This window comes from Protopterus annectens, chromosome 12.part0, assembly GCF_019279795.1.
Source record: "Protopterus annectens isolate FY-2018-M chromosome 12.part0, PAN1.0, whole genome shotgun sequence".
Lineage (NCBI taxonomy): Eukaryota > Metazoa > Chordata > Ceratodontiformes > Protopteridae > Protopterus > Protopterus annectens.
In genome coordinates, this window is record NC_056746.1 from 1,533,499,039 (window position 1) to 1,533,515,580 (window position 16,542).

The 16,542-nt window shown below is 41.9% G+C and overlaps 1 protein-coding gene across 2 annotated transcripts in view; it reads left to right on the top strand.

Moving 5' to 3' along the window:
* ACOX1 (acyl-CoA oxidase 1) overlaps window positions 1-16,542 on the top strand; it is an 832,154-nt gene that overhangs the window by 773,127 nt on the left and 42,485 nt on the right. For both annotated transcript variants that reach the window (XM_044090502.1, XM_044090501.1), the window contains exons 12-13: window positions 11,961-12,104; window positions 14,972-15,178. In XM_044090502.1, the coding sequence (XP_043946437.1) occupies window positions 11,961-12,104; window positions 14,972-15,178 (351 nt within the window). The remainder of the gene's footprint in view (window positions 1-11,960; window positions 12,105-14,971; window positions 15,179-16,542) is intronic.

Consider the following 16,542-nt stretch of genomic DNA (forward strand, 5'->3'; position numbering starts at 1 on the left):
GTTTCTGCTATGGTTTTCATCTCATTTGCCTTTTTTATCTGGAGACTTCCCATCCATATCCACTGGTGTTTTGTGTATACATGTGTGTATATGTTCATATAGATTGCTGCTTCTGTCTTCCCTCAGGATAGTTCCATGGTTTTTATGTGATCCAACAATGCTTTGTGTAGACATGTTTATATGTTCATAGTGGATGCTTCTTTGTGTTCACTCCTCCTTGTCTTAGCATAGCAGCAGCATTCCTTCTTAATACAAGAATATTCTAGGAACAAGCTCCTTGGTGAAGGACTAGAGTGTTAAGTCATTAAGCCAAGCAGGTCAACATTGAGTGGAAAGTCTGAAGACTGGCTGACTAGTCAAAGTGAAAGGATTGAGTGGCCATTGCTGTACTTTCGTTCTTCAGGGTGATAATTTGGGTATATTTGTTATGTATTCAGTCCCTTGAGGGAACCAAGTAGTGTCCATGTACAGTGACTTAAAGCAGCAACATGCTCTGCAGTCATCCTAAGTTACGAGATATGTGTGGTACCACACATAGTCTACCAGCATCAGTGTGCTGTTTGTTGATACCCGTGGGACATATAGCACACATGAGGAAAGGTCTTCATTATGGCTGTACCAGTTCCTCATTGCAAAACTTATCACTAAACTCCTTAGAGAGGTATATTGCAACATTGAGGGTAGAGTAATGAATAACAAACTGGGTGCCTGAGTTCAGCTCAGCAGAGGGAAGCCAAATATATTTTTATTTTTTATATATATTTTTCTAAGAAAATCACTTGGGACAAAAGTGAAGGTCTTTCTGATTTTGTAGTCCCCAGAGTCATTTTAATAACAGACCTAATGCCACAAAGAAGATTTAATGCAGGCCTCATTCAGGCTAAGTATTCTTCATGAGGTAAGTTTTTTTTTCCCCCTTCTTGCAAAAGCAGGGTCAGTCTACCAAGCCTTGATGCTTCAAATCCAGCCAGAGACACAAAAGACAAAGAAGTAATCCAGTAAATCTGTGGAAGTTCTGGAAGCTACCAGGAGAAAGTGCTGCTATCTCACTTTATTTAATGATGCTTTTTATTGTTTTTAAGTGTGAGTTTGTTAGTAAACCTTAGGACTTTTATCCATACTGGACTTGCTGCTGCTTTTTCTGCTGGTCGTTCACCATTTTGTTGGAAGCCTTGCTGCTTCCTCATTGTCAGTATGAATTTTAAAACCTTCATTAAAAGCCTAGATGTATGTTCCAGTCCATGCAAGTAGAAAATCTAACATACCCAAATTATTATTCCGTATGTCTGCATTGTGTTAGACACTTTGTATCTCAAAAAAAAAAACAAGTAATCTCCTTGGTATCCCCGAAGTCTGCAACAAACCACTAAACAAGTATAGTGGGTCCAAATTACAAAACAGTGTAAGAAACATTCAGTCCATATATCTCTAGTTAATCACTATATATTAATCAGATCAGACAATAATAGTAGAAGTAGCGAACTTAAACTCGTCTTAAGTCAAAAAAATAATAAAAAATATATAATTTGAAATATTGTACAGAATTACTAAGTATTCAAAAGTAATCCAAGAAAGGCAGGCAGTCTGTTTCCAGTCGAAAATCCTTTATTAAGTACACAGACAAGCGATCTAAGTAAACAAAAATAACAGAGTAATAGTTTTCTCACAAGCTTTCTAAATATATATATATATATATATATATATATATATATATATGTGTGTGTATATATATGTATATACTTTTTATCAGGCAAGGGAGTGGTTTATTGTGCTGTAAAACAAAGTGTTATTGGTACACATGTTAAATTCACATCCCTTCCCCCATCAGTGTGACATTCGAGCTGGTCCTGCTCTACTTAGTAGCTGTCATAATAATATAATCCTTATGTACTTTAAATAAAATTTATAATGATGTGGTACCTCTTATTTGACCAGATTATTAAGTCTGTGATTTGATCCAAGGCAGTATACTACATGGCTGGAAATATATCAACCTTAGTCCATTTGGCAATCAAAAAAATATATATATATAAATATATACATATACACTTTGCATGTAAAAAATCAATTGTAAAATCATATTCTATTTTCATAACCTATTGTTAACAAAGATCGCTTTCATCCTTCTAGACTTCTTCAGGTCTGTGTACAAGAACCCTAAAAACTATGAATAAAAATATTATTGTATAATTAGTTAGTATTGTTATTACACATCATTTTGAATAAAGTGGGAAAAAAATAATAAGAAAAAAATGTATGATGATGGAAAACAAAACATACACTTAAAACTGATTTAACATGGTATTTAAAACCAACTGGTAGAATAAAATACAATAAATTAAAATAAAATAAAATAAAATTAGTCATGTAAAACTAAACTACTACTGTTCAATTAAAAGTGTACTAGAACTTAGGAAATTGCCACATTGTTTACATGACTAATTTTAATTTATTTTATTTTATGTTTATTTTATTCTACCAGTTGGTTTTAAATACCATTTAAATCAGTTTTAATTTAAGTGTATATTTTGTTTTCCATCATCATACATTTTTTCTTATTATTATTTCTTTTTCTTGTTCTCTTTTTTCCACTTTATTCAACATGATGTGTAATAACAATACTAATTATGCAATAATATTTTTATAGATAGTTTTTAGGGTCTTGTACACAACCTGAAGAAGTCTAGAAGGACTAAAGCGATCTTTGTTAACAATAGGTTATGAAAATAGAATATGATTTTAAAGTTGATTTTTTGCACGCACGGTGTATATATATATATATATATATATATATATATATATATATATATATATATATATATATATATATATATATATATATTTATTTATTTATTTATATATATTTTTTTGATTGTCAAATGGACTAAGTTTGATATATTTTTAGCCATGTAGTATATTGTTTTGGATAAAATCACAGACTTAATAATCTACTTAATAATCTGGTTAAATAAGAGGTACCACATCCGTAATTCTGGTGCTGCTTGTTTTTTGGATATGCAGGCGGTTCATCAGAGTGGGGTCTGATGTTGCCCAGTATGCCAGGTGCAGATCTCCTCTCAAAAGCCTGTAGGAGACAGAGTGTAGGGATAGGGCCTTGAGGAGGTCTGCATAGGACACTTTACTTACGCCCTTTGCTGTTGTTGTAGGCTACTTTGTACTCTTTTTTGTTGTTGTATGCTACATTTTACCATTTTTTTTCATTTGGTGTATTTTTGTTCTCAGGCTGAGCCTGAAGTGGTCCATCTGGATAAGTGATGTACACAGGTAAACAAATGTAAATAAGTAAATACATCCATTTTATTTACATCATAGTGCTTTTTGTCTTATATGCCTGTGATCTGGGTTATGGTGAGTCCACTGGACAGTGGTTTTGCTTAGTAAAATAGTAAATGCATAAGGTTTGTGTGCCTTCTTGAGCACTCTTACATGAAGCTGTAAAACAGAAACTGACATTTTGCAGGCAGGTGGTGCAGCTGTTCTTTATAAAGCAAGTTGTGATACTATCACCTGGCTCCTGTTCATTAAAATAGATGCTGCTGATGTGATGGTTTGCCTTTCTTTAGATGTATAGCAGAATCTGTTTGGGTAACCCCAGTTTGCTTTCTTCTTCCATGGCCCAAAAGTTTGAATTGACCATTGAATTTCAGGGCTGGTTAGTAGTCATGAAATTTGTCCCCATCTTTTTCACACCCTTTCCCTAATATGTTTTCACGTCTGCTTTCTAAGTGCAGTGCAGAAGTACATCGAACGAGCTCTCTTTCATGACATAGGGAAGGCCATGTTATATTCCCTTAAGTTCCAAGATATCAAAGTGCAGGCCATTTGTCCTTACTGGTTTAAATCACATTTAGCAAAAGAAAAAAAAAAACTAACATAGCTAAAAGCAGGTAAAACTTTAATAGGTAAGCACTTTCAAACCCTTCGACAATTCATCAGATCATGACCACATTTACCCTGGAATCTGATATTGTTGTTGTCATTTGATCTACAACCTGAGGGACCCAGATCCGGCCACAGATCCGACTCTGCTGCATACTTCAGCTTCGGATCCAAGCTCCTCCCCTACCCACAATTCCCCTGTCTCGCTTCGAGTTTCCTCCGTGAATGAGTATAAGTTTTTTTGCTTCTTTCATCTCTTATCTCTCTCTCCTTCTCACTGTCTTTTCACCCTACCCTGTTCTGTGCTCAGGCGTCAGTTCTGTACAAAAAAAAAATACATTTGCTCCGTTTCGCTATCTCTTCTATTTGTGAGCGTGCGTGTATCTGACTTTTTTCCTATAGCCATGGCAGAGACCCCCAAACCAGGTTTTAGGAAATGCATAGAGTGTGGCCATAAACTACCCCCTTCAGATGGCCACACCCTGTGCGTAATATGCCTGGGTGTTCCACATCTGGACACTTCCTGCTTGATCTGCACAGGCGTCAACCCCCACACATTGATCAACAGGAGGAATAAGCTCATTCTAAAAGGCTTTCTTCCCCCTTCTTCTGAGGCTTCCACTTCATCTTCTTCCTCCCCGGCCTCTTGGACCCAACCTCCCACCAAGAAGGCCGGGGACAGAGGAAGACACCTCCATAAGCAGCAGGATCAACCTAGAAAGTGGTCCCCTGACCGCTCTTCCTCGGCCGAGCCCCCGGGCAAATCCCGCCCGGATCCAAGCCCAGGTTTCCCTCAGCTCCTGTTGCTTCACTTCTCACCGGAGCTGGAGGTCACTCGGGCCCATTCACCCTTCTTGGCCTCTCCCCAGCGCCACTCCAGGCCCGGGTCTGTGGCCTCTTCCATCTGGTCCTCTTGGAATCTGTCGGAAGCTGAGGTGGACAGGATGATGCGGAAATTCATCCGAGCTTAGATTCAGTTGGAAGTCCTACCTGCTCCATCCGCCTCTGGGGCCAGGGGTATACAGACTTTCTTCTTACAGATTACTCCTTCTCTGATCCAACCTCCAGTTTCAGAGTCATTGGATCTGAGGTTCCCTGGTGTCGAGGGGTTGGCACCAATGGTTCCAGGTACCTTGACGCCAGCCGTTGCCCCGAGTGGATCAGCGTCGGGTCTGAGGGGATAGTGTCGACTTCGAGGCCTTCAGAGTAATTTCTTCTTCGCAGAGGTTCAGCACCGGAGTACTCGGCTCTGGCTCCTCCTTCAGTGCATGGGGAGGCAGATCCAGCTTGGTCATCCTGGCTTCGGGGATCCGTTCACCTTCTGCTTTCGATGTGGTGGAGAGGGTCCTCTCAGCCCCTTTGAGAACCTTAACACTGTCATCGTCCAAGTCCGTCCTGGCTCCCTTCCTTTCTGGGCCGGAATCTGCCATCCTGCCCCCTCAGGGACAGCCTGTTGCTTCCTCTCCCCAGAAGGGTACAGAGGCTTCCAAGTCCTCCCCAGCACTTCCCTTGAGGAGCCCCCTCAGAAGCACATGTGCAAGAAGAGGCACTTTGACTCCCTGCCGGAGTCCCTCGCAGAAGATACCAACTTGTAGGAAGGGGAGGGTTCCCCCCGTCACCCCAGGAGGATGTCTCCTTTGGAGACACCTGCGTCAATGCAGTTGGTGGTCTATCCAGCAGCCCAAACCGGATGAGTCAGTATTCCTGGAGGCATTTGGCACAGGACCCCCTACCTCCTTGGTGTCCCCTCCTGCGGGATCCCCTTGTGGATCTGATTTCATCTAGGGCATGGGTGGAAGTGGATACAGTTGAGCCTATCCCCAAGTGCCTGGACAAAGTTCTCAGAGCTCTATCAAATAGGCAGCATTGATCAAAGGGATCCCCGGTCGGTGCCATGGTGGTTGTTGCGGCCACCAAGAAAGAGCTCGCACAGGAGACCTCTACGGTCCATCCTCTAGACAGGGAGTCTCGGGCCATGGACCATTTCATGAAGCGGGCTTATGCCTCAACCACATTTGCCTTTCGTGCGCTGAACTACTTAGCAAATGTCATCAGACTACAGAGGGACCTGGTCAAAGAGGTCGCTGAGTCTGTCAGCAGAGGAGAAGGTGGTGTTCTCCTTTATGGCCACCCTTAAATCGATATCGAATACTTCCATGAGGCTCCTATCACACGTTATGGAAGGTGCCTTTAAGCAGACCGGGACAGGTGTAGCCATCAGGCATCACAGCTGTTTCCGGCTTTGTGCTTTCTCATTGCCTTTCAAGGCGTCATTTACGAATGATCCCTATGATGGTTCTGCCCTGTTTGGTAAAACAGTTCAAGATACCTTGATCCAGAGTGAGAAGGGTGGGAAAACTTTGTGTGCCATTGGGATCTGCTTCTCCACCCCGCGCATGGGGTAAAGAAGATGTGGTTCCAGAAATCTTAAGGCTCTTCCCAGGATGCTCAGGATTCACCTTCCCCCAGAGCCAGAGAGGGATATGACCAACACTGCCCCCATGGCAGAAGGGGCTCGAGGAACCAAGGGACTCTGGATCAATTTACAGACAGACCCTTGCAGCAACCCTGAAGGGTTGCCTGACTGCTAGTCTGTGAAGGTAATCGGGGGATGCATATCTGCACCCAACAGCTTTGGTGTCAATAACAAATGATTGCTGGGTTCTGCAGGTAATATTCAGAGGATACTGGATGCCCTTTTTTTAGCCCTCAATCCCTCCCAAACACCTCCTGGACATTCCACCCACGCAACGGGAGAGGCAGCTGTAGAAGTTTCCACGCTGCTCAAAAAACAAGTTATCTAGCCCATCCCCCCAGACCAAGCCGGATTAGGCATTTATTCCAGGTTTTTTTTGGTGCCAAAGAAAATGGAGGACTTAAGACCCATTCTAGATCTTTCAACCCTGAACCTGTTAGTTACCAAGACAAAATTCTGGATGGTCAACCTTCAATCCATTCTGCCCTTCTTGCAGATAAATGACTGGATGTGCTCTGTGGACCTCCAAGGTGCATACTATCATATCAAGATGAACAGGCGATCTTGGAGGTTTTAATTATTTATTTATTTATTGCATTTGTTTACCGGGAAAGTCCACTGGGCCTAAAAGAGCCCATTTTCATTGGAGGCCCAGGGAGAAAAGCTCCAACAAGAACATAGATACAGAAAAAATATAAACATTAATTGGTGCAGAAGTAGAAACAGTGTTACAGATAGTAAATACAGTAACATATACAGAATATATACATAAAAGCAGGAATCTAGTTTGTTTGATTACAGTAGTATATACAGAAAATATACATTAAAGCAGAATTCAATATATTCAGTCAGGGAGGTATAAACAGAGATATATTATTAATCATTATTATTGCACCAGTAACAACAAGTGAAGATAAAAATAAATATGGAGAAAGTATCATCAGTCACTAGTAGCAAAAGACATAGGAGTTTAATAATCATATAAGGAGAGTGAATAGGTTAGGTTGTAGAACAGGAACATAGCCAGGAAGAGTTGCAATGATTTTTCATTATTTGTTTGAAGGTGGCGGTGCTGCCTGTGTTTCATATAGAAGGTGGAAGTGAGTTCCATAGTTTGGCGATGGTGAAGGAACAGAGGAGTTGACAAGCAGGTAAGGTGGGCTTATCTACTTTTAGAAGTAGATGATTTTCAGATCTTAGATGCCTGCTGGGATGGTATTTGGCAAGCAGAGTTGAGAGAGCAGGACAGTCTGTGAGTCTGTAGATTATTTTGTGCACTGTGGTTAGTTGGGTGAATGAGGGATGGTAGGGGGAGTTCCAGCTACCCTAATTGTTTCAGTGACTTACGGTGGTGGGATGAGAATTTGGCCTTGATGGCAAATTTTGCTATTCTATTGTAACACACATCAAGTTTGGATTTTATAGAATTTTGGATATTAGTGAGGAGAGGGGCACCATAAAGGAGAGAGGGTAATAAAAAGGTAGTTGCAAGGGTTTGCTAGTAGAGAGGCTAAGAAAGTGTTAGTGCCTGTAGAGGATAACAAGCTTTTGGTGTGTTTTTTGATCTTATTGTTTACTTGTAGGTCATAGTTAAGGTTTTCATCTGTAATAATGCCTAGTAATTTAGTGTGGGACAACTTCTATAGTGGTATTGTCTTGGGCTTGTATAGTGAAGAGTTTTTTATCAAACAGAGGGATTTCCCTAGGGGTAAAAATTACTAGTTTAGTTTTTATTGGATTTAGGGCAAGATGATTGTTAAGCATCCAAGATTCAGTAGAGGTGAGGGTATTCTGGTAATTTGCTGGAGTTCAGAGCTGGAATCTGCAGTGCATATTATTGTAGAGTCATCAGCATACAGGATTACTGAGCACTGTGGAAGATTGGAATGAAAGTTGTTAATAAAGATGCTAAATAAGAGAGGACCGAGTATGGAGCCTTGGGGTACACCTGTGGAAGTATTGAGGAAGGGAGAGTAAGATTGTTGCCATTTGGTGGATTGCTGCCTATTGGAGAGATAGCTGTTGAACCATTGTAGGTTAGGGGGAGAAATGTGGAGGGTGGATAGTTTAGAGGGGAGGATAGTGTGGGAAATGGTATCAAAAGCTTTGGAGAGGTCAAGGAAAAGTGAAGCAATTATTTTACCAGAATCCCATGCCCGGTTAACTATCTCAAGGAAGGATAGGAGGGCAGTAGTAGTGCTGTGTCCGCTTCGAGCTGGGAGCCAGTAATTTTCAGTTCAGAGCACTCCCATTTGGGCACACCACTGCCCCCTGGGTGTTCAACAAAGTGATGGTGGTAATAACGGCTCACCTGCGGCTGCAGAGGTTTCAGGTCTTCCCCTACCTGGATTATTCATTCCACACCCTCCAGGCATCGGCTAATTCAACGTAGGGATTTTCTTCTCCAGACTGCCCAATACCTGGACATAACCATAAACCTCAACAAATCTCAGCTGGCAACAATGCAGGTTCTCTACTTCATAGGAGCCCGAATAGACACTACCCAGGGCAAGGTGTTTCTGCCTCCGGGCAGACTGCTGTTGCTCCGACATTATGCGAGTTATATCTTTCAAGCCAAACTTCTCCCAGCAGATTCTGTTCTTCGGGTGTTGGGGTCCATGGCGGCCGCAATTACTCTCATTCCAACAGCATGCCTTCATATGAGGGTTCTTCAATGGTCCTTAGCCGTTCAGTGGTCCTTGTTAGACCTTCCCTTGTCACATCCTGTTTGATTGTCACGTGCTTGCAAGGACTCTCTTCTTTGGTGGCTTCAATCCCCGGACCTCCTTCAGGGTTGTCCATTTGTTCTTCCCTCCCCCACTACCATGGCAACCACGGATGCCTCCCTGCTTAGGTGAGGGGGTATTGGATGGGAAGGACGGTCCAAGGCATGTGGTCTTCTCTGGAGAACAATCTGCATATCATTGCCCTGGAGATGATGGCGGTGCTCCTGGCATTGCAAGCACTACATGCCTATCTTCCTCCGGGGATGATTGCCATACAGACAGATAATATGTCAGTAGTCTGGTATATCAACAAACGAAGGGTGGGGGGACCAGATCTTATCCCCTTTGTCGCGAAGCCATGAGATTGTGAGAGTGGGCGATCTCCACTGGCCATTTTCTTTTGGCAACACACATTTCCAAGGAGGTGCAACATTCTAGGGGACAGGCTGAGCAGGTCTGTTCTGATGCCTTACAAGTGGTCTCTGAATCCTTCAATAGAGGAACAGATCTTTCTAAACTGGGGGTCAGCCTTGCTGTGATCTCTTCACCTGTCATTCCAGCATGAAGTGCAGCAAGTATTTCGCTTTGAACCCCCACAGAGATGCTCTAATTTATTCTTGGTCCTCTGGTCTACTGTATGCTTACCCTCCACTTCTTTTATTATCCAAGTTCATTCAGAACGCTCGACAGCTAGGGAGCTCAGTGATCCTCATTGCCTCTCTCTGGCCTCGTCAAGTTTGGTTCCCCTCTCTGTGGTCTCATGCAGTGTGTCCACCTTGGACACTAAATACGGTTCCAGGTCTGATCACATATCCCTCCAGGATCCCTTAACTAGACTTAGTCTGCCTGAAGCTCACAGCTTGGCTGCTCCAGTTCTCATGATAGTGAGGACTCCCGGAATGTCTTCTCCTTTCAAGAAGATCTTGGTAGCGTCTCACAAATCTTCTACAAGGAAGGTTTATTTGAGTAAATGGAAGCATTTCTTGATCTGGGCTTTTCAGCATGACATGGATCCTTTCACTGCACCAGTTCCAGCCATTTTGGAGTTTTTGGTGGATATTTTTAATCATGGCGCTAGCTTCTCTACAGTTAATTAGCAGCGATTTCTAACTTTCACATAGGCGAGAATTCGGCTTCTTTGGCTTCTTCCAAACTTTGTAAGGCTTTTTGAAAGATACTTTCCTCCTCAGGTCTCCGTTTAAGGACCCAATGCCCCCTTGGGATCTCACCTTGGTGTTGCAGGCCCTAATTTCTCCTCCTTTTGAACCAGTGGCCACAGTTGAGTTGCAGTTTCTGTCATGGAAAACGGCAGTTTTTGGTTGAGATTACCTCACCCAAGAGGGTTTCTGAGATCCAAGCCTTATATATCAAGCTCGCTTATATGGTATTCCATAAAGGTAGGGTGTCACTGCAGACTAATCCATCTTTCCTACCAAAGGTGGCATCAGAGCCTAATATTAACCAGGTTATCAGTTTGACAGTTTTCTTTCCAAATTTCCAGAATAGGGGAGAGTACAAGCTGCAGTTGCTCGATGTTCACAGGCAAGTGCACTTTTATTTGCATAGAACAAAATCTTTTCGTAAGTCTGATCAACTTTTTGTATAATTTTCTAAACCTTTCCTTGGTAAGCCAGTTTCTAAAGTTACTATTGCTCAATGGATTTCTGAATTCATCTCCTTTGCCTATCGAGCCAAACGGTTATCTCCTCCAGGGCATGTCCAGGCGCATTCCACAGGTCTGTTGCGACTTCTGCCGCCTTTTGGTCCAGGGTTTCCTTACATGATATCTCTTCTGCAGCTACCTGGAGTCTCCGCACGCAGTTATCTCCCATTATAAATTGGATCTTCTTTCCAGGGGCAGGGCATCCTTTGGCTTAGCCATGCTCCTGAATATCCTTCCATGAGGACCTCCCAGGGTTTATTGGTAGCTGGGGACTCTGTCCCTGAGGTTGAAGATGAAATGAGAACAACATCAGATAAAGAAGTTATGTACCCACCATAACGTTCATCTGAGTTGTTCACTCTCATTGGTCTTCAGCCGCCCCTTCCTCCTTCCCCCTGCCTTGTATGGGCTGCTAAATGGACCAGAGGGAGAAGTCATAGCTCCACCTTCTTTTGCTTGTTTTTCCGTTGTTAGACCTTTTGTGGTTATGCCAGTTTGTTAAGGGCATATTCTTTTACTTTGGGATACTGCTGTTTTCTGCAACAAACTCGATTTGAGGAGAGGAGGGAGACAGGGGCATTATGGGTAGGGAAGGAGCTTTAGAGCTTGGATCTGAAGCTGAAGTATGCGGCCGAATCGGATCTGTGGCCAGATCTGGGTCCCTCAGGTTGAAGACAAGTGAGAATCAACAACTCAGATGGAGCATTATGGTGAGTACATAACTTATTTTTTTCCTTCAGTTGGGCAAACAAGTCTGCATTAAGACATTACACAGTTCTTTTAAGGACTCCAAAACAAAGTGAACTTGACTTATTCCATTCTCTGTAAGTTGCTTAAAACTAACACTTGTGTACCTGCTGCTTACTGGAGTGGTGGACTGGCTTTGTTACTTACCATGTAGGGATGCTGCCCTCTACAAGAATGAGTAAAAAGGAGACATCTGAGAGTCCCTAGAGTCTTTACTGAATTTGGAGTGGAGGAGCTTGACACATTTAAGCTTGTGGTCTGGATTGTCCTTTTCTTGCAGGGTTCTCTCATAGTGGGATCTGGGAAGGTTAACATATTTTTCCTACATTTTACACACTTTTTGTAATGTTCCGCTCTGTCTTGGGTGGAAGATAACATACTTAGTGTTTGAGATTTTAGGTGATTTTAAGTTTCTGGCAAATAACATGACCATTGTTTTCTTTTCCAGGCACACTGTCACTATGTTGTTGTGAAACTTTTCTCAGCCAAACTCTCTGAAGTTACAGACACTGCAGTCCACAGCATTCTCAGCACTCTTGCCCTCATGTATGCACTTCATGGAATCAGCAAGAATACTGGGGACTTCTTGCAGGTCAGTGAGCTACTACTACACTTTTTGTACTTCAGTGCCGTCTTGTAGATAAGTATTGATTTATTTTAAGGTACACAGATACATAAGTCAGTGAAGAACGTGTGCTTGAGAAGGATAAAGTGTGAAAGTTATATACTTTGATAACAGGTGACGAGTTGAATGGTCAGTAAGTATGGAGCACTGGGTTAGGGAATTAGTGTTGTGTATTGAAATTCTTGTGTTCGAAGGTTGTGTTCTGCTTTGCCATGTGTTATCTTGATACGTAACTGAATTGGGGTGAAATAGATTGTAGATAAGTTTATGTAGGATACTATTAAAAATGTGGTAGAGCAATGTTCATACGTGAACCATGACTGAGCAAAATGGGAGCTAGATCATGTTGTGTTATAACAGGTTGCAGCATGGAGATGGTGGGCTGCCATCTGCAGTCTTTGTGACAGTCTTTGTCCAGACATTAATGAATGACAGTACAGCTAACTTGTATCACTGAATGTGTCAGTGAAAGGTCTGCTTCTAATGTAACAGGAGCTCTGCCTGTACCAAGGACATGCTGAATGTAAGAAAAGCTGCGAAGGTTAGCATCTGAATGGTAGGTTTATGAGTGTGCATGCAGCTGGATACCAGATTCTGTAGGAGCATACAGCTAGACATAGTGTCACAGTGAGTACAGATGGCTCAGTAGCTCAACAGGCTGCACACTTGCCTTTGGTGCAGAAGGCTGTGTGTTCTATTTCCAAATCTGCTGCTTGGATTAATTGACCCATAGTGACACTTCAGTGCAGCATAAGGGAGGTGCTGCACTCCTGAGTGTGCTATCGTTTGGATGGGATGTTAAATGGAGGCCCCAAATACATCAACAACAAGTAAGGTACTTTGAAAAAGTACTAGAATAAGTGTGGTATATAAGTTGTAACTCAGCATAGTCAGTCTGTGTGAGAACGTTTGACGCAGTGAAGTAACAGGATGTGAAAGTAATTTAAAAATAAAAGTATTGCTGCAAGTGATGATGCCATGTAAGGAGGTGGGAACTGAGGGAAAACAAGAGTTTGTGAGTAAAAAATAAGTGAACATCGTCAAGGTGATCATTCAATTCTAGCCAGTGAAGGTACTTCAGAGATGAATAGAAATGGGATTTACTGCAAAGGCCAGCAACAAATCTACAGACTCTGTTAGAAGAGATTCTAGTGAGTAGATGTGTAGCTTGCATGATGGAAGATAACATGTAGAAATTTAATGTAATAATTCTTGTCTTGTCTGTTAAGAGTGCCTTGACTTTATATAATTTGTCAAATTTCCTGTCAGTTTTTGTAATACTAACATTCTGCATACGCATGCCAGATTGCAGAAGGTTGTCCATTTTATATAGTTAAGGAGTTTTGTTGATGAGACAACTTTGGTGACAATTGAATCAAGTGCAGTAATACAGTATGCAGTTGTACACAATATAGTAACTAAGAAAAGGCAGTGGGATCACTCAGACAGGTGGCGGTGTGTAACCCAACAAGTACTAATGGGAGCAGACAGTAAGACTTGGATGTGTAAGATTATTGCAGTACGTGGTGGAGGTGACATCAGTAAGGCATGGGTCATTGATCTTAGTGAGGTGGTCAGTGATGCTTTGGGCAAACAGTAGGACTTTACACTGAGATTAATGGGGAATGTTCTTTGCTGTAAGTCAGTGATAGTAGTGGAACAAACTGCAGAATGTTAGTGAGCTCAACTGGCAGGTAGTGGAGCATGGGTCAGTCAGATTAGTGCAGTAGGCAGTAGGACATGAGACATGGTACAGTGATTTTATTGGATCTATGAGAAATGGGACAGTGATTTTTAGTGGGGGAACAGCAGGACACTTGTCAGAGAGATTAATGAGGTAAACTGTAAATCATGGGTCACTGATATTAACCTTGGTCATCAGGATTCTGCAGTGCCACCAGTGGAACCATGGATCACTCGGGCAAGCAGTAGACTGTTGGCCAGAGTGTTCAGTGGTAGAATCAGTTGGACTCTGGCCAGGGAGGCCACATGGCCGGCAGTGGGGTGAACATAATTAAAATTTAGTAAAGCTCTGTACTTGGATACAGGGTACATGAGAGGGTGCAAAGTTGGATCATGGGGAGGGCACAACTTTATCCATTTTGAAAAAGGCAGACGCAGGAAATTTGATGAACAGGTCAGGCACACAACCAAGAATGGTGATAAAGGTACTTGTATTTTTGTTTTAATCATAGAACTGAGTGTGAGACAGAAGGATGATTGAGTAAATGTACTGACCAGCTTGACATGGGATTCTGTGATAAATTGTATGTCAGCATGAGTAAAAGTTTAGGCATTTGACTAAAAAGTGGAGGAAAGAAGCATATTTGTAGCTGGATAAGGGTAGCTGAGTGGGTTTCCTGTTGCAGAATTTGTGAAAGTGCACAGCTGGAACTGACTTAAAAAAGTAAATTAATAGAAAGTATTCATCTGGAAGAAAGAAATGGAGAAGGCCATAGGATCCAAGGACGCAGAGGGCACAGCTCTCTTGCAGGCTTTTAGACATGATGCCATGACATGTCTAAATCAATTTATTAAACTTAATGTACTGGAAACCTTCAGGGTAGGCTGACTTGCTGGAAAACCAAGGGGTCAGAATGATGGCAGAAGTGTCCGTGGTGGTTGGGCAGTTAAAGTATTATGTAGATCAGGAAGATAGGGCTTGCACTTTGACATGGTGTTTATCAAAGACATTGTTAAATGTGGAAATGATGGGTACATACAGGTATTTAAAGCATTTGCAGACTGCACTGGTATATTGGGGCTGAAGCACTTGAGTGTTGTGGTACATAGAGGTTTGTTTTTGTGAAACGTATGACTTTATTCTTTCACAGGCAGGAGTACTTACAGAACCACAGATTACCCAAGTAAACCAGCGAGTGAAGGAGCTCTTAGCTGTTATTCGCCCTGAAGCAGTGGCACTGGTTGATGCATTTGATTTCAAAGATCAGAATCTGAATTCTGTACTTGGCCGATATGATGGAAATGTGTACGAAACCATGTTTGAGTGGGCAAAGAAGTCACCTCTAAATAAAACACAGGTGATCAGCTATTGTAATTTTTGTATTACTTTCTGTACTAATGCTGTCACATTTTCAATTGAAACCAGATGGTACACCTTTTTTCCCCACATCTTTACCTTTTAATGTATTTCATTGTAGTTTAATATTTTGACTGGTGAGCAGCACATTGGCATTGTATTATTTTTTAGGGCTGTGTTTACACAGAAGAGACTGCAAAATGACATGTTTATTTTCATTAGCCTAAGTCTTAGATGTTTAGATATTGCATTTGATGCTCTAGGAAGTGTGGGAAATAACTTTATGAGCTGACATAAATAGTCACTTGAGTTACATAAGTGGTGCGGAGCTGCCACCAAAGGGGTAAGATGACTTGTTTCGTACTGCACTGAAGAGCAGTCTTGTAATGTCTCCCTCTTAAATCTGTAACTTAATACATACAGGTTCAGCATATATTCTTAATCAAACAGGACTGATCAGAAGATGGTCCATTACCCAGCAACAACAATTAATTTGATTTATAACTTTACCAGCAGATTATATGTCAGGGGAGAACAATGTAGGTGGGCTGTCTGACCCAGAAGAGGTAATAGATATCGCAATGAAAATGGATAAATTCATTGTTTTGGTAGCCAAGGTTTTAGAGGATACTGTTTCATTCAGGCTGAATCACTGCTTTACCAACAAGCCTTTGATAACAGCTATGCCAAAAAAAATTTCTGGAAGCAGATATTAATATTCAGACCTCCTATGACCAGGACTGCATTTGGAGAGTGGGAAACGTGACAAGATACTGAGAGAAATGCGGGCGGAAACCTGAAAAATGGGTAGAGAAGAAATTGTCTTTGTTCTATGGGTCTCACTGAAAATGTGGAAGGCAGTGAGGTGCAAGTTTTTAGAAAAGCAGTTTCCTTAAGCTCTTTGCCTGTCCTAGGCAAACAGTTCTATTACTTTTGAGAAGTTTTACCACACATTGAAGCCCACAGGCACTACAAGTACACCTCTTAAACAGGATATCTTTATCGTCCTTAATTCTACTGATTGACCGCATTTTGCAAGCCTGCAGAGAGGGGGAGCACATCCAGCTCTGTGGTAATACTGTGTACCTTTATGAGGATTTTGCACTGGTGACAGGCAGAAGAACAAGCGTGTATTAGGTTGATCACTGGTTGATCACCATGTTATAAAAATACTCTTGCCACTAATTTCAAGTAGCCAGTACAGCTTGTGATTAAATTGAAATATCAGAACTCTGCTACCACCACTTTAGAGCCTGCCCTGCAGTTTTTGAAAGGAAGTCTCCTCCCAGACTCATAGTAAGTGAAACTGCTTCATTTAAATAGTTTTTCCAGCTACCATCACCATCCCACAGAAGTATAGGAAAA